The 21,951-nt window shown below is 24.4% G+C and overlaps 1 protein-coding gene and 1 long non-coding RNA gene across 3 annotated transcripts in view; one reads left to right on the forward strand and one right to left on the reverse strand.

Annotated features, from left to right (window-relative positions):
* The window catches only part of LOC127276648 (octopamine receptor beta-3R-like), a 110,723-nt gene extending 96,121 nt beyond the window's left edge, over window positions 1–14,602 (reverse strand). For both annotated transcript variants that reach the window (XM_051297242.1, XM_051297243.1), the window contains exons 1-3: window positions 14,490–14,602; window positions 7,698–8,606; window positions 4,680–4,977 (exon numbers count right to left, since the gene is read on the reverse strand). In XM_051297242.1, coding sequence (XP_051153199.1) covers window positions 4,680–4,977; window positions 7,698–8,336 — 937 coding nt within the window. In that variant the 5' untranslated portion in view covers window positions 8,337–8,606; window positions 14,490–14,602. The remainder of the gene's footprint in view (window positions 1–4,679; window positions 4,978–7,697; window positions 8,607–14,489) is intronic.
* LOC127276649 (uncharacterized) overlaps window positions 1–21,951 on the forward strand; it is a 218,290-nt gene that overhangs the window by 166,163 nt on the left and 30,176 nt on the right. Inside the window, exon 8 of the long non-coding RNA XR_007842228.1 lies at window positions 11,392–11,657. This is a non-coding gene — a long non-coding RNA (uncharacterized LOC127276649). The remainder of the gene's footprint in view (window positions 1–11,391; window positions 11,658–21,951) is intronic.

The following is a 21,951-nucleotide window of genomic DNA, read 5'->3' on the forward strand; positions in this document are numbered from 1 at the left end:
CCACCCGGAATGATGAAAGTAATTGACAAAAGCATCTCTTGGTCCAATTCTGTCAAATATTTGGGAATCCATATTGACCGTAAACTAACTTGGTGCAAGCACACTGATGAGATCAAGAAAATAGGCTTTATAGCCATAAACTCGTTAGGACCACTCATTAAAAATCCTAAACTCAACCTAGAATCGAAGAGACTTTTACTTCTATTCATAATTCGACCAGCAATAACCTATTGCACCTGGGGTTGATACTCACATTGATAAAATTCAAGTCATTCAAAACAAGCTACTAAGATTAATAGCAAACGCTCCTTGGTTTGTTACCACTGCTCAACTTCATAAAGATTTAAAAATTCCCACCATACGCAAATATGGTCGTGATTTGGCCCTAAAACTGTTTAATCAAGTTGAAAATCATAAAAACAAGATTCTTCAAAACATACTCAAATATAATCCTAAAGACTGCCGTCTTCGACGCCGGAGGAGAGTAGAAATACTTGATGAGGGTCTACAATAATTTCTAAATAGACCATCTTCAAGGATCCAAATTTCCTTCAATATTCGATATCAAGGGTAAAGATGCTAAAGCATCAACCTAAATATTTATTAGAGATCAAAAGCAAAAGCAGGATCGTCACTCTCGTGCTACACGGAGTCCGGGTTGGTCTTACCCACCTTACTAGGAGTTTTACTCCGAAAGTCTTTGTAGAGAGTTTTACTCTCTTTCCTCGGGTTTTACCCGTCGAACATTATATCGGTTTTATGTGTAAATAGTGTATAGTAAAGAATTTTAAAGTAACGTATCAAGATGTAAAGTAACGTAACAAATGTATAGTAGAAAAATATTGTATTCCCGCAGTTTAAGATAGATTTTCCGTTCTTTTTATCGTTTTTTAGATATTCTTAGAGTTTTACTCTTTGTATAATTGGAACACGAGTTTTACTCGTGGTTCACCAGAATATCGCGGATTTTTAGGCAGTATTGCAATTGATTTCACGGCTCATCGCAGTGAGTTGAAGCCGATTTCGTTAATGCGCGGCTCAAATAAGCGACGTCACCATATTGATGCCGATTCTCGATTCCGCGGCTCAACGTATCGCGATTGACGCCGACAATCGTTGTGTGAAACCGACTTCCGCGATTTATCTGTACGCCTATATAGTTTCGTCACCTGTAAATACCGTTGTAAATAAATAATTTGTTTCAGTTTATAATTAACCCATTATTGTTATTATTTATGTTGGAATCAAAACGAACCCTGGCTCGGCGAGTTAAAATATTGATTCTATCAATTTCAAAACGTTGGAGCTTTGATAATTTCGAAAACATTTTGGTCCATTGTAGCTCGGATGCTGTTGGTCCTATCAAAAAATTAAACTGACAGAAAAATTCATTTGATTATACCTGATTACTTGACTATTATCAAATAAATATTCACTTGAACCAAATAATTTTTATTTGAATTGTATTTGAACCAATAATTTTTTTGTATTTGAAACAAATACTATTCAAATGAATCAAATAATAATTATTTGATACAAATAAATATTTATTTGATAACTATTAAATAATTTTTGATATTTTTTAATATTTAATTATTATCAAATATAACCCGCTATCTGTTTCTAAAATTGTCATTAATTGCTTCACTCTACTTTAAAAGTAGACTAATTGAAATATTTCCAAATTTCTAATTCAAAGTTTCATTAACTAATTTTCTATTTTTATTTACTAATTTTCCACTAATGAATTTTTTCTTTTTTAAAAAATTTTTTTTTTTTTTGAAGACCTTGTATTTGTATAGCAATATTGAAAGACGATAAATGTCAAAACCAACAAGATTATTCGTCATTAATATTGGTCTGATAATTATAATCTTTGTTACGCATCTACTACAATTTAGTGTCCATGTAGCTGTCATTTACGTGGCAGCTTGACATGATGGCCACTGAAATATTAACCTAATTTCTAGTATATATATATACATATACTACGAGATGATATTTATTTCATTTTATTTCAAGGCACTCTATTATTTCCGAGTCCAAATCCAATTAAAATCACTAATTATTACTTCGTCCCTAGATACAATAAAAAAAAAAACTCGGAAACCATCAAGAAAAATTATTTCGTGAAACAGTGTAGTTTTTTTCGGTTTAATCGAAAAATACTTTTGAAAAACAATATTTAATATTATATTTAATAAATATTTAATAATTTATAGCTTATTATTTAATTAAATCAAAAGTAATAAGAAAAATAGAATAAAACTATTTCACAAAATTAGAATATAATAAAAGGAATTAAATAATTAAATGATTTTCAACACAAAAATATAATAACCCGTGCAGAAATTTGCCAACCTGGCTCTGACCTGGTTAAAACAGGGAACCTGATCGGGGCCAAACTAGGCCCTAGTCGGGCCCCGGTTTTAATCGGGTTGAAGTAGGGCGCTCTTCTGTGGCTCCGATCGGGTTCCCTGTTTCATGCGGATTAATAGCTTCCCGACGTGGGCCCTGACAGGGCCCTTTCAAAATTTCTGCCAGAACCCAGATCGGGGCCAAATTAGGCTGCCCTATTAGGGAATGAAAATGTGGCCCTGATTAGGAAATCCACATTTTGCCCTGATTTGGCCCTGATCAGGTGTGCTGTTTCATTCCCTACTAGGGCCCTGGCAGGGCAATTTCTACACGGGTGAAAATATAATAAGAAACAAAGTTTCTTTTCGTTTCAATTACAATAAAAAAAAAGATTCGAATTGTTTTTTTAAAATATCGAAAATTTTACATTTTACATTCGTAATAAATATATTATATACATTTCCAAGAGAATTCTAAATGAAGTGATCGTTTTTTACTGCAAGGGATTTTTGTCCCTATATATATATAATCCTATAAAGGTATGAACTATAAGGTATTGAATATAGAAGTACATCAGTTATTTCGTTCTATCTCGTGCAGTACTATATATATATATAGCGAAAGCGTTCTTCCAATAACGAAGTAATTCAACCAGAAACACTAAATGAGGAAATTGAAATAAGCAAGAAGCTTTCATTTCCTCAACGAAATAAGCGTTATTAAAAACAGATTTTAATTTAATTAAAAATTGTAATTAACTGCAGAAACAACGCTTTATTGCTTTTTAAATTAGATTTAATAACGATGCATTGTTGCTATACTAATAATAAAGTATGTTCGTTATTGGGATAACGATAAACTACCAACTTTTTACCTTTCAAGTACTCTATATTATTAATAAATTTAACAAAAAACATTTATTCAAAAAGGAATTGTTTACCAATTTTTTTTTCATTTCAAATAAATTCATCAAACGTATAAAATTTTAAAACATCGAATTATTAACACACTAATTTAAAAGTATAAAATTGATACCAAAAATATCATATTGATATAAAAATTTGTATTAATTTGATATTTTTGGTATCAATTTCATACTTTTAAATTAGTGTGAAATTATTTCATTTAATGAATGATTTTCAACATTTTTGTAACTAATTCCCGTGCAGAAATTCGCCATCCTGGCCCTGACCTGGTTGAAACAGGTGAACCGGGGCCAAACCAGGCCCTGGTCGGGCCCCGGTTTTAATCGATTTTAATCGGGATGTCCCGTTCGGGTTCCCTAATCTTCCCGACGTGGGCCCTGTCAGGGGCCCTTTTGAAAATTTCTGCACCAGTTTTTTTCATGAATTTTCCAAATGAAATTTATTTTAATAAATAAATGGAAATATTTGAAAAATATTTAATCAGTTAAAATAAATGAATAAAATAATTTAAATATTGATAATTATTAATTCTTTAATAATTAATTTTTAATACGATGCGCTAATTTTATTTGAAATGAAAAAAATTTCTAAAAATGTTTCATTTTATTGGAAAACACTTTTAGTATCTATATGTTTTGTTAAAAGACAATTTTTTTTTTTTTTGATAAATTGGTGTAAATTATTAATCGATTTGAAAATTGTCTTATCGACATTTGTGAAGACACTTAGTGCTGGTATTAAATTTATGAGATAGAGTTCGCCTTTCCTCTCTCGCCTATTTCGAAATATAGGGCTTGAAATACCTCAAGTTTTGGATTAACGCGTGATTCGAGACCGGAAATTGTTTACTCAGAAGTCAAATGAATAATTAAGTACAAAAAGGAAGAGACACCTACTATTTTCTGTCTTAAATGTTTTATGAACAAAATCAGTTTTACTCTTCATTTTTTTTTTCTCGAAACATTTTGTTTCATTCTTGTATAATTACAAAAATTACAATTTTTATTTCATAACAAAAATAACGGAATTACAATTTAATAATCTAAAAATAATTTAATTGATATAATTTTTTTTTTTTGAAGCTTATATTTTCTCGTTTTACATAATAATCCAATGAAAATTATATAAGTTAATTAAGGACAAAATTCATTTATCAAGTCAAGTGCAATTTAAAGTACAAATTAAATGTCTAATTGGATTATGATTAATTATCGCAAGATAAATTTATATTAATTTAAATAATAATTTGTTTTCTTGTTTAAAAAAAAATCTAAACAATTTTTTTTTGCAAATTAATTAATTGAAAAATAATTGGAAAATTTTTGAAAATTATTAATTAAATTATTAATAAAAATTATATTTTTATGAAGAAAAAAAGGAAAATTTTTGACTCACCGTTAATAACATGAAGTTCGGTTGAGGTCTTAAAATGCACGGTGTGAAGTGCCAATTCTCCAGTCTCGGCAGCAGCTTGCAATAATAATTGTTGATGATGATGATGCCTCGTTGACGATCTATGATGATGGACACTATTTAAAACGATATTACTCGATGTTCGACTTAATGCTTTTCTTTGGCGCACTGCTTCTTTATAGATTTTACAATACATCACAATCATCACTAGTCCCGGTATCCAAAATGACACACACGAACTTATCACAGCATAGGGACGATTCACAACGAAATCACACTTCTGAAAAGAAAGAAAAATTATTTTAATAACAATTTTTTAGGCCAGTATTTTTTTTTTTCTTTAGACTTTTGTTTAAAAAATAAATAAACTGGCCTAAAAAAATTTATTAATATAATTATTTAATTAAAAATTGTTTAAACAAATTAAATTTGAGTAGGGAAAAACTAGTTGTAGAACTAGAGAGAGAGAAAAGAGAGACATCACTTCTTGCAAAAAGAAGATAAGAATTATCTTCTGATGTGAAAATGCGACTTTTTCCTTTAATTCCGGAACTTATTGATGCGCTTCTCTGTGATCGGATTAGAAAGATACAATAGGTTTCCGAGTAGATCACTTATCACCCCTTTCTTTGTCGCTCGTTTATTTGATATCCACGATAGGATTACTTTTATATTCTCCTTTTTTATATGGATGGTTTCTTTTAAAACTTCCGGTATGTCATAATAGTTTTCAGAAAAATGTGCTTTTTATTTAATAAATTATCTCGATAAAGAGTTTTATTTTTTTTTTAAATATAACAAAAAATTGTCAATCGCTTTTTTGGGAAAATAAATTATATATTACTATTATTAATAAATTAGTAAATTGTAACTTTGAATATTTTTTAAATAAAAAAGAAAAAAAAAACATAAATTGTTAATGTTTAATCAAGATTAAAATGCAAATTAAAATTTGAGTTTCTAGAATGTAAGTTTAGAATTGCATTGCACGTCTATCAATTTAACATTCCAGTAGTAATTTAATCGAAGTTGATCTAAGGAATCTGATTCAAAGGATCGCATTTTAATTACTATGCCCTATATATATACATATCAGCGTAAAACTTTTTTTTATTTACATGAATTATTTTTAATGAAGTTTTCCTCTATTAAAAAATACAGATACGTTGTAATTCTTTCATTGAAAATTATGACATTGTCAAAGTAGAAAAAACAAAAAAGAAAGAAATACACAATCCTATTATTTTCTTGTCTGTATGATTATTCTGATATTTCTCTTAAAGGATATTATTGTGAAATATTATACCGACAAAGTTAAATTCTCTCTTTCTCCCTCTCAGTCATTATTTTCTTTTCGTTATTGACAACTTTAAGCTTTTCTAAGTCTCTGCTAATTAAACGTTTTTAAATATCGTTTTACAAACTAAAAAAAAAAAACTGATGAAATTAAATTTATTTTCCTTCATGCTTGACATAAAATAAAATTTTCAAAAGTAGGTCAATTTCAATTGTTTAATTAAACGCTATTCTGTGTAACTGAATATGTATATTTTACAGATATGCAATGAAATTTAATTTAACATTTCTTTTTTTATATAATATTTCAAAAAAAAATTCTGTAATTTTTGTCTCTCGTTGATAATTTGAAGTTTTAAAAGATCGAATTTCTGATAATTAGAAGTTCTGATTATTCGAACTTTCATAAAATTTAATCTTCCGAAAATTTGAAGTAAAAAAGTTTATTAATTTGAATTAGTGACTCACTTTTTGCTTCTCAATTAGTGAAATTTTACTAATTATTAGTAACTTCCTCTACTCGTCTTCCTCTACTCGTATCGGGGTGTCAATTTTTTTCTACACTTTTCAGTGTATTTTGTGCAAGAAATTGCAATAAAATAGTCTGCCTAAGAAAAATTGAATTTTTTTGGGAACTTTTTTATGATTTTGGGTGATTTTTGGTGGTAATAGGGGTCTTCCTCTACTCGTATCTGCACGGAGAAAAAGAAAAAGTAATTTTTACTACTTTCAGAGTAAAACTGGACCAACTCGAAGTTTCTGCGTATCTCTGGCAATTTTTACTCCAAAAATAGTAAAAATTTACTCTAGAAATAGTAAAACTTACTACGGAAACAGTAAAATTTACTACAGAAATAATAAATTTTACTATTTTTGGAGTAAAAATTGCCAGAGATGCGCAGAAACTTCGAGTTGGTCCAGTTTTACTCTGAAAGTAGTAAAAGTTACTTTATAAAAGAAATCTTTTTTCTCCGTGTGGCTGTCAATTTTTTTCTACACTTTTCGGTGTATTTTGTGCAAGAAAATGCAATAAAATAGTCTGCCTAAGAAAAATTTAATTTTTTTGGGAACTTTTTTATGCTTTTGGATGCGTTTTTGGTCATAAAAAGGGTCTTCCTCTACTCGGATCAGGGTGTCAATTTTTTTCTACACTTTTCGGTGTATTTTGTGCAAGAATATAAAATAAATTCTTCTGCCTAAGAAAAATTGAATTTTTTTAGAATGTTTTTTATGCTTTTGGGTGATTTTTGGTGGTAATAGGGGTCTTCCTCTACTCGGATCAGGGTGTCAATTATTTTCTACACTTTTCGGTGTATTTTGTGCAAGAAATTGCAATAAAATAGTCTGCCTAAGAAAAATTGAATTTTTTTGGGTACTTTTTTATGATTTTGAGTGATTTTTGGTCATAAAAATGGTCTTCCTCTACTCGGCTCTGGGTGTCAATTTTTTTCTACACTTTTCGGTGTATTTTGTGCAAGAATATGCAATAAAATCGTCTGCCTAAGAAAAATTGAATTTTTTTTTAAGGTAACCGATTATTTAAATGCTATAATTTTTTTTTCAGTGTACTAAGTAAAAATGAAAAATTTTCTAAATTAAAAATATGTTTTCAAAAGAATTTTGTCAAACGCAAATGCGAAAATTTTCAAAAAATAATTTTTATAATGATTAAAAATGAAAAGTTAAAAAAATTTGAAAACTGACCTCTGGATTTTTGGCCATTTGCTCAAGATGATCATTTGTTGAATACCAGCCCATGAAAATTGGAATAAAACTAATGAGTGCTGGCAATAGCCATGTCATTCCAAGCATAAAAACAGCTGTTCTGTGTGTCATTATAACACCATATTCCAATGGACTGACAATTGCAATATATCTATCGACACTAATACAACAGAGATGAAGAATTGATGCCGTTGAAAAATAGACATCCAAAGAACACCAAATGTCGCACATAAATCTTCCAAATAGCCATCTACCACCCGATAGTTCAACGGATGCATTGAATGTCATTGCGCAAATTGCCACCAAAAGATCGGCAGCCGCAAGACTCACCACATAACAATTGGTCAATACTTTTAATCGTCGATGACGTTGAACACTTGCAATAACCAATGCATTACCAAGTATCGCTGCTGTTATAATACTACCCATTATTATACCTTTTATAACAACAACAAATAAATTTACATTCTCTGGTAAATTTTCAACTGTTGGATTTTCAGCTGGCACTGATGATGTTACATTATTTGGTGAACTTGATGTATTTCCATTGCCTGGCGTTGGTAATGTATCTAATCGTATCGGTAAAGTCGTTGTCACTGCGGCCATGACATTCAACATTTTCCGATTTATTATCCAGGATTATTGGGTGGTTGCGATGAACATTTTCTAATCATGTCATGATAATTTTGTTTTGTTTCCTCACTTCTTGTCGTGTTTGAATTTTTTATAATAATAGAAATTAATTAAAAGAAATTTACAATTTCTCCATTTTTCCATCGAAAGTCAATAAATTTTAATCGTGACATTGTGAGATTTCTTCTGATGGCCATCCAAAAGGGGATTTGTAGTTAATGACAGTGTATTTGTAAATGGTCCATAATCCGTGATCTAAAAGAAAAACAATTTTTTTTTTAATTTAAAAAAATAGAATAATTATTTAAAAATGTAAAAATTGGTTTTAGTGAAAAAAGAAAATTTTCGAAAGAAAAAAATCTTGTCAGTTTTCGTGAAACGATATTCAGTAGTAAAATTCAGTTATAGTCTGACAGAATGCTTTAAATTGTTTTCCTTTTGCTGTCAGTAGAATAGGTCAATTTTATGTCAGACAAATATTCTTTGAATTTGAATTAGTCAATAATATTTTGACAGCAAACTGTCAGCTATGGATTCAAATAGTAATATTACAACGAATTTTTTTAGTTAGTTTTTGTTAATTTTAGTTTTTACTAATTTTTTATTAAATCCACTTTTAGTAAAATAAGTAAAAAATTTTGTTAACCAATTTAATTAGGCAAATTTTTTATATTCTTTCAATTAAATTTCTACTAATCTTTCAGTTAAAAAATAACTAATTATTAGTAAATTTCAGTTTTTGGTTATGTTAAACTAACTAAAATTTCTTTTTACTAAGAATTAGTATTTTAATAAGTTCAGTATTCGAATTAATTAGTAAATAATTAATTAGTATTAGACTAATTCAATTAGTCAACTTTTTTATATTTCAATTAAATTTCTACTAATCTTTCAGTTATAAATAACTAATTATTCAGTTTTTGGTTATGTTACAATAACTAAAATTTCTTTTTACTAATAATTATAGTTTTTATAATAATTAGTTATTTTTTATTAATAATTAGGTACCTTTGGTTAATAATTAGTTACTTTTTTACAAATCATTGATTATTTTTTTTTTACTAATAATGAGTTACCCTTTACTAATAATTAGTTTTTTTTACTAATTGCTGAAGCAAAACCCACATTTTACTAAATAACAAAAAAATTATTCACTGATTCAAAGAATGATATTTTTATTAATCTTTCAATTTAAAACAACTAATTATAAGTTAAATTTACTTTTAGGTTATGTTACAATAACTAAAATTTCTGGTAACTAATAATCATAACAACTAACTGATAATTTTAATAATTTTTTAATAATACTAAAAATTAGTTACTTTGATAATAATTTCTTTTTACTAAGATTTAGTTTCTTTTTCACAAATTATTAGTAATTTTTCTACTAATAATTAGTTATTTTTTACTTTATATATATATATATATTTTTTTTTTTTATTTTATTAGTAAAATAATTGTAACTTTTGTTCAGTAGTACTAGATATATTTTAAATTTTACTATTAAAAAAAAACTGCAGTTAAACTTTGTAAATGTAATTTTTATTCTTATTTTTCTACATCAGTAGTAATATCCAGTTTTAGTCAGACATAACAATTTAAATTTATTTATTGATAAAAAAATCGTTTGATTTCACTTTTCTAAGACTTGGAATTATTTTATTAGTGGTAAGTCAGTTAAGATCAGACAAAACGAACTATTGAGTTAATTCAGTAGTAAAAATCAGGTTTAGTCAGCCAAAAAAATATAAACTTTTGTAATTATTTATTAGTATTTAATATAATAAAACGTTTAGTTTACTAATACTTGTGACTTTTTATCAGTAGTAAAAGTCAATTAAAGTCAGACAAAATGAACTAATGAGATAATTCAGTAGTAAAAATCAGTTTTAGTCAGACATGACAATTTTAGGCTCTTTTTTTTATTTAACAAAAATAAGAAATACGTTTATTTACACTTTTCTAAAACTTGAAATTTTTTTTATCAGTAGTGAAAGTCAATTAATGTCAGACAAAACTAACCACTTATTAAAATCAGTAGTGAAAGACTGTTTTAGTCAGACGTAACATTGTAGGTGCTTTTAATTATTTATGAAAAATAAAAAAAAACTCTTAGTTACACTTTTGTAGTAATTGCAATTTTTCTACGAGTAGTGTAAGTCAATTAAGGTCAGACAAAACTAACTACTAAATAAATTTAGTAGTAAAAATCAGGTTTAGTCAGCCAAAAAAATATAAACTTTTGTAATTATTTATTTAATATTTAATATAATAAAACGTTTAGTTTACTAAGACTTGTGATTTTTTATCAGTAGTAAAAGTCAATTAAAGTCAGACAAAATGAACTAATCAGTTAATTCAGTAGTAAAAATCAGTTTTAGTCAGACATGACATTTTTAGGCTCTTTTTTTTATTTAACAAAAATAAGAAAAATGTTTATTTACTCTTTTCTAAAACTTGAAATTTTTTTATCAGTAGTAAAAGTTAATTAAAGTCAGACAAAACTAACTAATGAATAAAATCAGTAGTGAAAGGCTGTTTTAGTCAGACTTAACATTATAGGTCCTTTTAATTATTTATGAAAAAAAAACTTTTAGTTACACTTTTGTAGTTCTTGCAATTTTTCTACGAGTAGTATAAGTCAATTAAGGGCAGACAAAACTAACTACTGAATAAATTTAGTAGTAAACATCAGTTTTTGTCAGACATAACAATTTAAATTGATTTATTAATAAGAAAATAGTTTAGTTTCACTTTTCTAAAACTTGCAATTTTTTATCAGTAGTAAAAGTTAATTAAAGTCAGACAAAGCTAACTACTGAATAAAATCAGTAGTGAAAGGCAGTTTTAGTCAGACATCATGAATAAGAAAAAATTAATTAACCCATGACATAAATTGATATTTATATATTCATATTTATTTAAAAAAAAAAAATATTTTATAAAATTAAAAAAAAAATTGTATAATTTAATTTTCCTAATGGAATTTGCAATTTTGATTTAAATAATTGTAAATGTATATTTATATTTTAAATTGCAGTACACGGGCCAGTTTGATGATATCCTTTTGCGGTGCATCTTTATATATAGAGTACATTGCGCCAGGACTTTTAATTACAAAGTCCTGTGACTTCTGGGAAAAGTGCTTGATGTAATATTAAAAGGGTAAAAAGGGGTTAACGACTTCCACCGCAGACTATTAGGAAATGGCAAAAGCAGGACGCGAACCGTCTGGAGGGCATTAGCATATCTACGAGAGCAGACCTAAATTTCAATTTCTTCAGCATCCGTGCAAGACTCCTATAGGTGGGTATATTATTAACCTACTTTATGATTTTTTTCTCATTTTTTTTTTTTTTTTTTTTTTTTACTAACTCCTATCACGAACATTCTTATTTCAGTTTTCTAATTTGTTTCATTCATATTTCTTTCAATGAAAAAAGAAGAAACTATTTTTTATTTTTTGCCAAAACAGTTTTTTTTAATGTTTTGCAAAAAAAAAAATGAATTTTTAGAAATCTCAATACTTTCAGTAATTAATTTTATAATAAAATTTTTTGCAATGGAAAATTTTATTTAGCATTTTTTTTAAAGTTTATTTTTACAAAAAAGTGATTTCCTTTTTTTTTTGCATATAATTGAGGTAAATATTTTATTAATTTATTTGAAGAGGGCATTTAAATTTCAATTTGACTTTTGAAAAGTAAACTTTCTTGTTTGATTTAAAATTTCTTTTTTTTTTGATATTTTAATTTGAAAACAACTTGAAAGTTTTTTTTTCCAAACTCGGGAACTTTCTATATCCATTAGATATTTATGATTTTATTATCCACGACGCTTGATGTATACTATCAGTATATGAATATATGTGATTTATGCAAACGTTTTCCAATCGCTGAGTAAAATTAGTTATCTTTACATTAATATCGAATTATTGCATTAAATTGAATCCCTTTACACTTTATTAAATTATGGACTTATAATTATAAATCACTTGGTATAAATGAAAAGGCAATATTTTTTTCGAATTACAATTTTCATTCATTTATCTTTTCACTGTAAATTCGATGGTAAATTCATTTAATAAAAAAAGAAACTAAAAAAAAATTGAAGAAAATTTTGTACGATTTTTTCTATTTTTCTTAAAATAACAAATTTTTTTTTTTTTAATTAAAATATGAATTTTTTCAGTATTTTCAATAAAAAATTTTAATTAATTCAATAATTTTTATTGTTGACGAAAATATCCCAAAATTGCTCTCGATTTGTATTCAGAGTTTCTATTGTTTTTTTTTTTTAATTTAAAAACTTTTTAACTTCCTATTTATTGTTGGAGAAATAAAAGATTTTTTTTTATCTTGTTTTGTAGTTTTTAATTTATATTGTTTATACGGATTCTTTAAATTTTTTTTCGAACAATATTTTTCAAAAATCTCGACAAAATATATTGTATAAAATATTCGAAATGAGAAAAACTTGTTTTGATATTTTGTATGATTGATAATGAAAAATATTTTTATTATCAGAAAAAATGTGACGTATTATTAATTTCGTCAAAATTAATTTTTTTAAATTATTTTCTCCTGCAAATGATCGAGTAGTAATATATAGAAAAACAAAAATTGAAATATTTTATTTTCCATAAAATTTCTACTAAAATGTGTAAACAAATTTTTTTTCTTCATCGATAGCAATTTTTATATTACATTTTCTCAAGTCTCAAGTGCCAAAAGTCATTGTAAAAAGTCACGTAAATAAGACAATATATCATCTCTTGTATCTCAATGTTTTTCTTCATATAAAAATAAAAACGTTCATCAAAACTTTTACTCTTCACTTAAGCTGAAAATTTTCGCTTGACAGTCTCTTGATAAAAAAATTTTTATTATTCAAAAATATTTTTAAAGATATTAATTTTTTTCAATGTAGTTATTTTACATGAAATATTAATTTTAATAGTCAAAACAAAAATTGAACATAAAAAAATAATAAAAAAAAATATTGTGAAAAAAGAATTCTAGAATTTGTTATTCTAAAATATATTATTATTTAAATTATTAATTAATCTCTAAAATTAGAATTATATTGGAATAAATAGAATTTGTTCACTAATTCAAAAAATGTAATAGATATTTCCACTAAATTTTTAGTGAAAAAAATTCTTGCTAATTCAAATTTATTTAGTATTTTATTATTTTATATTAATATATTTTTATTATGTATATATTTTATTAATTGGATAAAAAAATTTATTGCAATAATGTCCGCTTAGTTTTAAAGCATTTCATATCAATTTATTTTTCATTAACACAATGTTTAATATTAAGAAAATGGTGGTTCGTGCTTCAATTTTATTTTCATCCTATTATATTTTTATGTGCATGATTTTTATTTTTATCCTATTATGAAACATAGTGGAGGAAGTATAGAAAAAAAAAAAAATGACATTAAATAACAGTCGAAGCCTCTTGCTGACAAAATCCAATCAGTTAATTTTATTTCGGCGCGTTTTCACTTTTAATTATTATTATTGTTACTATTATTATTATTAATTTTTATTAATTTTTGATAGAACCAAAAATAATTTTATAAAAAATTCAGTTTTTTTTCGGGTAATATTTCTGTTAGAATAATAATAATAATAATAATAATAATAATAATAATAATAATAATAATAATTTAGTACTGTTTTGTACGAAAAGGGCTTTTCTTTCTTTTTTTGCCCTATTATAATAAATAATTGCTTATAATAAAAATAATTATTACACTACTGTTATTAATATCGAATATTGATAATAAATTATTTTTTTTTATTAGTAATTTTTCGATAGTTTCAAATTTAAAAAGAAAGATTTTAATCTTCAACAACCACGTGACGCTGCGAGATTTGAGTAATTTCCAAGCAATCACAATTCATTTCCAATGATTCCACTGAACTGGGGGTTTTTTTTTTCTGTGATAAAATTTATATCTAATTTAAACGAAAAAAAAATGAACGATGTTTTTTTTTTATTAGAAAAAAATATAATTTTTAATTTAAATTATAATTATTAATAATAAACATAAATTTTTTATACTTAAAAAAATAATAATCCTTGTATAATTTTTAAATTTGAGAAAAAAAACAGCATCTCTTACCCACGTATCACGAAAAATAATCGCGAGTATTTAATCACTGTTTTATTCATGATTCACGCATTGTTTTTTTTTTTTTTTTTTATTAATGTGCCGACATTATAACAGTGCCGCGGATCAGGGCACACTGTCCGTGTTCAGATATAGAGAGAGGGAAGTTTCAGGTCTTACCCCCAAGTGGCGCTTCGAACGCCAAAAACAACCCCCCTTCACGGCTTTATATATATATATATCAGGAGAAAGAGATAATGCAGAAACAAGAACAATAGAATGATAAAGAAAGTTTTGTAAAGCGCGCGAAGAATATATATATAGAAAATCGAAAGAGAAGGAAAGGTGACTATATAGGTCCGTTGCACTAAAACTTATATAATTCATCCTTAATCCCTTTATATGTTTATATATATATATAGTTTTGCCTGCAATTATCACAGTAATTGAATCAGTTTACGAATCAAGAATCAACGTAAATCAAGCGACTCGACTATTCTAATTTTATTCTCACGAATCACACGAAACACGATGATATTGTTCTATATAATTGCATTCACGGCTTTATTTTATTCTTAATTAATAAGAAACTCATTGTTTTCTTTTTTCCATCAATTTTTTTTTTTCATTAATTTAAACTATTTTTTTCTATAATTTTTTTTTATATATTATTATTTTTACACCTTTAAGGTCTTTACATTCATTTTTTAATCCTTATATTAAAAACAAAAATTTATTTGATTCAAATAATTAATTACTTGACTAAATAATATTGAACCAAATAATATTTACTTGAACCAAATACACCGAAAAAAATAAAATCTCCAAATGAGAAGAAAATTCCGCTCATAAATTACTTTTACATTTTATTTTCAATATACGAATATTCATCTACAAAAAGGAGGATTTTTCTTCTTTATTTGAGAATATTTTTATTAAATGATAACTTTTAATATTTTCTCTTTGATTGAATTTATTCATTTGCATTTAAGATTTTTTTTCTATAATTGAAATTATTCCTCTCAAAATGAAACAAATTTATGCTGTAAAAAAGATTTTTATAGCTTCATTTTGTTTTGTTGCGCGCATCTTCAAACTGTTTGAAAAGTGACAGTTCAAAATAAAATGGACAACGAGCTGAAAAATCTGTTATCTGAAATTGGACTTTCTACATTAATTATTTAATTAACAAATTTTTTACTGAAAATTAAGGTTTTAATGTATAAAAAATTATTTCTATTCATATTAAAAACTGTGATAAATTTATTATAATTTATCAAGAATGCGATCTGTTTAACCTCTATTTTTTCTAGGGTTAGAATTTAATAATATTCAAATCAGAATTGATTATTTCATCAATTTGACCTCTACACTATTTTAAAAATATATTTACTTTGATTTAAATAATCCATTAACTTTTTTTCACTTGAATACTGAGCACTTTATTTTAAAATGAACAAAAACTAAAAACATTTTTAACAACCTGAAAATCTTTGGTACTTTATTGTATAAAAACTCAGCTCGTGTTTTTGCCGTCTATATTTTTTCTCCAAAAATGGTTCCTTTCATTATAAATTACTTAATCCGAGTAATAACGAGTAAATTAAATCATAAATTTCTTTTAACCCTGTAAAGAAGGTTGACATTTGACGTAAGTTTGAAACAAGATGAATAAATCTTTATTTGAAATTATTCCTCTCAAAATATAAAAGAGGAAAATCCTCTCAATTAGATATGAAAACTTTAGTGCCCATATAAAAAAGGAAAAGTTGCTGCAAAAGAAGAGGAATCCTCTAAATTTGAGAACTTTTTTTTTTCGGTGTAATTTTTATTTGAACCAAATAATATTTACTTGAACCAAATAATTTTTATTTGAACCAAATAATTTTTATTTGAACCAAATAATATTTACTTGAACCAAATAATTTTTATTTGTAGGTATCAAATAATTATTGTCTAAGATGGTATATATTTTAAATACAGAAATTATTGATCCTTTATTGGATAAATAAATATTTAATAAAAATTATAAAGTTCAAGTAAATAGTTATTTCGTAATACACCGTCCGACAAAATTCAACTTTTTTTTGACCAACAAAAAAATTTAACATTTTAAACTAGGACTCAAAAAAAAATACCCGTGTTTGGCTGTTTTGCTAGATCAAGTCGTTTGTGGTTTTTAGGGGTGAAAACAGCCCCTAAATAAAAAGTGACAAGATATCTTTTAAAAATTATTAATATTTTATAAAACTTGATATCTGGGGGTTTTCGGGGTCGCTGATTATTGATCTGATGTCAGATTTTCAAAATTCAAAATGGCGGATTCAATATGGCGGTCAATATTTTAAAAAGTTATTAAATTTTTTTTAATCCTTGGTATCTAGGGTTTTTTTTGGGTCGCTGATGACGAATCTTATGTTAAATTTTCAAAATTCAAAATGGCAGATATAAAATAAAAAATTAATAACTTTTTAAAAATTTGATCGCCATATTGGATCCGCCATTTTGAAATCTGACATCAGATTAATAATCAGCGACCCCGAAAAAAATTGTGTCGGACGGTGATATGGTCAATTAACCAATTATTTCTCGGAATAAAATTTTTCGCGATAAATTTCACTGAAATAGCGATATATTTCACTAAAATAGGGAAAATTTTCATTATTCTAGAAAAACATATCGTTGTTTCAGATAAAGATTTTTTTCCATGTTTAAAAAAAAAAAAAATTTTCAGTAATTTGATTTAAAATTTTTTGTTGTAAAAAATTTGTTCTCCTCCTGTAAACTTGATTTTGCATAAAAATGAGTTGTAAAAAATTTTCCTTATAAAAAAAGAGTCTGCCTTTTTTTTTATAGGCTCTCTCTTTTTTTTTTTTTTTTTTTTGAATAAATCCCAGTAAGTTTATTTTCGAGTTTAATATTTACACAAAGACACAACGGAAGTAGAGTATATATAATTATTGTAAAGCTTTTTATGCAAAACAATAAGAGGAGAAATTTAATGAGAAACTTTGAATCGTCATTATATTATAATTTTGCCAATTAAAAACATTTTGAATTATCTTCCTTGGAAATTTCACTGGAAATTCAAAATTTTCGATTTTCTTATAAAAAAATGAAAAAAAAATTTTTTTGCTCTAAAATTTTATTTAATTCATTAAAAAAAAAATAATCACGTTTTAATATATAAATTATATATGAAACTTTTAAATGTAAAATAATTATAAATAATTCTAATAATTAAAATATTAAACTTGTTTTCTAATTACGGAAATAAACTTTTTTTTATAATTAAAAACTTTAAATTAAATTTTAATAAAAAAAAGCAGTCAATAACAAGTATTCGTGATCAATAATAATTTGAAAATAATTACATTAGAAAATTATCATTTAATACTTTTTGTGCTTCACTGTAATGAAATGACAAAACTTGAGAGAATATTTTTCTTATCAGGAGAAAACTAAGCTTTCTAATAGAACTTGTTGACGAGTTGCGAGAAAAAAAAATAAAATAAAGTTGATAAAACGTGTTCCTCTGCAGAGATTTCTTGACAAGTTGTGGCTTATGATTACATATATAAAAAAAAAAGAAAAACATTCTCAGAAACTTGAAGGCTTTTCTAATTTACAAAAAAAAAAATTAAAAATTTAATTTATTTCAATTATACATGTGATTTTAATTAAAATTTTTGAAAATTTTTTTTTTTTGAGATCAATAATGAATTAGTTTTTCAAAATTTAAAATGTCGGATCCAATATGGCGGGAGAAAAAAATTAATCAGTAAAAAAAATATTGAGCCAACTGTCTATATGTCAATTTTAATTAATTTTATATAATATATAAATTAAAAAAAAAGACTTGACTAAACCTCGATATGTTATTAATAAAGAAATTAAAAATTTAAAATCGTAACAGAATAATAAAATATAGAAAATCAATAAGAAATTAAAGTTTAAGGCTAAAGTAAAAAATATATTTATAATAATAAAATAATAATAATAATAATAATAGAATAGAATATAAATAAAATTAATTTTTAAGTTTTCTGTTTTATAAAAAGCAAAATTTTTATTTGTTAATTGACATTTGTTTACAATTTTTAATGTAGATGACTATTCGCCTGATTAATAAAAGTTTAAAATTATGTGCATAATCCAAGCTTAAAAGCTTATTTTGAATAGAATGAAGGGCCGAACTTTAAGCTGAGCTTAACTTTTACGAGAAAATTCTGCAGCTGCGTTTCAATCCAATTTACGTTATAGAATTTTTTTTTTTTTATAAATCATAACATTTGTACTTTTTCCACGAGAAAAAAATAGTATCATTATATGTTTAGTGTAATAATTTTTTTTTTCATTATTCAAATTTAAAAATAAAATTTTTCCTCTCGATTTATTCTCAAACTAAATATATATTCTATATTCTTAAAGTGAAATTAATTTTTAATAATAATATATTTTCAATATATTAGAAAATACATTTTTTTTAATTTCTAGTTAGATATTAAAAAATTTATAAAAATTTTCTTCTATTTTGAAAATATTTCAATGCACACTTTATCGACATTATGTTAATTATTAAATTAATCGATATGATACTCTCTAAAGGCGTCTAATCTTTATCTCAAAATAATATTATCTTTCAGAAATATATATTCCATACATATATATAAGATCATGGATATTAAACTCCGATAAAATAAACAATGAAAATTCGATATTCATATTTTAAAATTATTCAAAAACTTATAATAATTATATTCCATTTTTATTTGAATAAATAATAAATTATTTTCATGAAATTAAAAATTACAGGATAATAATATAATTTATAATTAATGTTAATAATCTGAATAAAAAAAAATTCTTCTATAATGAAAATTAAAATTAAAAAAAAAAATAATGAGAGTAAATTAAAATGTACGAATTAATTATTATTAAACCTTAACAATATACGTTTTAATTATAAAACGTTCGTTTCTCTCTAAAAAAAATTGTATCGTTGACAATTTTATAAAAGGCGTGAATAAAATAGTCACAATTTTTTTTTTTCAAAAGAGCTATAAAACTTTACGTCTGTGAAAATTGTACTTTCCATTGTGTTACTCGCAAACAATAAAATGATGAAAATAACAGAAAAAAGAAAGGGATAACTCTTTTTGATTATATATACAATTTTATACAGAAGGAAAGTGAGAGGGGGGTGGGGGGTGTTAAAAAAACATATACATAAAAAATTGGATAAAATTCATTCATCGTAAATCCCTTGTCTAAAATTTATGTATATACGAATTTATTATTATTTATATCATATATATATATATATATATATATATATAATTTCAACTTAATCCGTAATAAAATTTGTTTTTCTCTTTTTCGACATATGTCTCTGAGGAAAATTATTTTTATCATTTCAAGTAAATATGATTTCGAAAGGACAAAAAAAAAAAATTTCCTGATACTTTTATCGATATCTTTTATAACACAGTTAAAGTGGAAGCTAAAAAAAAGAGTTTCTTCATTTTGTTATATAATAATTATATTACAATTATTTATTATTACTTGTCATTATTATCGATTTTTTGAATGATAATATAATAAAAAATATATAAATAAATATACAATATATAAAATTTGAATAATATAATAATTAATTATAATAACAATAATAATACAAAAACAATAAGAATAATAATAGTAATAATATAATAATAATATGATAATTAATTATTGCTATAATTAATAATCATTTAATACTATTACAATATTAGGGAAGTTAAAATTATTGATAATTATTATTCTATATCAAGAAAAATAAATTTTTATTTTATTTACTAGATTTTACGCCATCTGGCTAAATTTTCCTGTAGCTTAGAGCGGAAAACTTGTTTCCCGGAAATCGATTTTCCCAACAGAAGGTTCAGCAGATAAATACTATATTTAAAAACATTTTTTTTAATAATTTTTTTTTACTCTATCTATATTCAGTAATACCAATTTTTTATTTTGACATATATATATATTTATATATATATATATATATATATATATATATAATAACCAATGTAATCTTTCTTAGTAATTAATTTTATTAGAACAAATTTATCATTAGTAGATAAAATAGTAAATTTTTTATCGTTTAGATTAATGACAGTTATCTAGAAAACATTTGATATCATTTGTTGGTCATTTATTTGTTTATCATCAAATGATAAATAAACTATATATTTTATTTGTTTTTTTTGTTCCCTTTATCATTAGAAATTATTATCATTACATGGTAAACTTAAAAAGATTTAAAATAATTTATATTTTTAAAATAATTATTAACAAAAATGTAAATAATAATAATTATTATTATTGAAACAATAAGATAAAAATTTCCCTCCCTTCTATTTAACAAATAGCTCTTTAGGATATAAAAAGAAAATTATTTGATAATTATTATTATTATTATTAATTATTATTTTATACAAAAAAATCAATATTGATTATTCGGCTTAATAGTAATTTCAATTTATTATTGATATAAAAATTTAGGAAAGAATTTAAATTAAAAAGTGTCATTAACCTTATAAATTTGTTTTTGATAAATCTAAAAATAGTTTTGAAAAAAAAAGAATCTAGAAATATTTTCTAAAAATTTATTATAGAAAAGCATATATATGTATTTGTCATCTGACAACGATTTATCTAGTTTGCTTAAAGGAAAATGTTTTGTCTCTGATGAGGGGGGCCCACTTTTAACCTCTCACTGAAAATAACTGATCGCCCGTCACGGTCTGACTAATTGCGGCCGTTTCTACTGATTCTTTTAGCATTTATCTTTGCTCCCTTTTTGCTTTTTGATATTCCTAGATTAATTTTACGTATCTATAAAAAGCTAATTTCACAAACTGACAATTTTACTTTTTTTTATTATTATTATTACCATTTATTATAATTATAATTATTAATGTAATTATTTATTAATTACAGTTGATAAAAAATAATATTTTTTTTTAAACGCTTTTAAAGGTATGAAAACAATAATTTTTATAATTATCGTCATTATTTTCAGTTTTTAATTGTATAAGGCAATTTAATTTTAACAATTGCAGATTTTTTTCTCTCTCTTTCATTTCTCTCGAAATGAGAAACAAATTTAACTACATAAAAGCTTTTTTGTTTTATAACTTTTTTCTAATTTTATCTGAATAAAAAAAAAATTGTATATAATTAAAAAATATATGGAAATTTTGTTAAAATAATTAAAATTTAGTTAATAAAAATCTTTTCTTTTATAATTGTGAGTTTTTTTTGTATAAAATTAAATTTTCTTTCTTTTAATATTCAAAAGGAATTTTCTCTTATAATAATCTTCTTTTTAGTCAAACACTATATTTTAATTAAATTAGTTACTGTGGATTTTCAGTCCAAGACGCTTTTTGAATAGAAAATAAGGAAGTAAAAAGAAATTTCGAATAAATTT

This window comes from Leptopilina boulardi, unplaced genomic scaffold (genome assembly GCF_019393585.1).
Source record: "Leptopilina boulardi isolate dan_hultmark-lab unplaced genomic scaffold, ZJU_Lbou_2.1 LbouV2_150, whole genome shotgun sequence".
NCBI lineage: Eukaryota > Metazoa > Arthropoda > Insecta > Hymenoptera > Figitidae > Leptopilina > Leptopilina boulardi.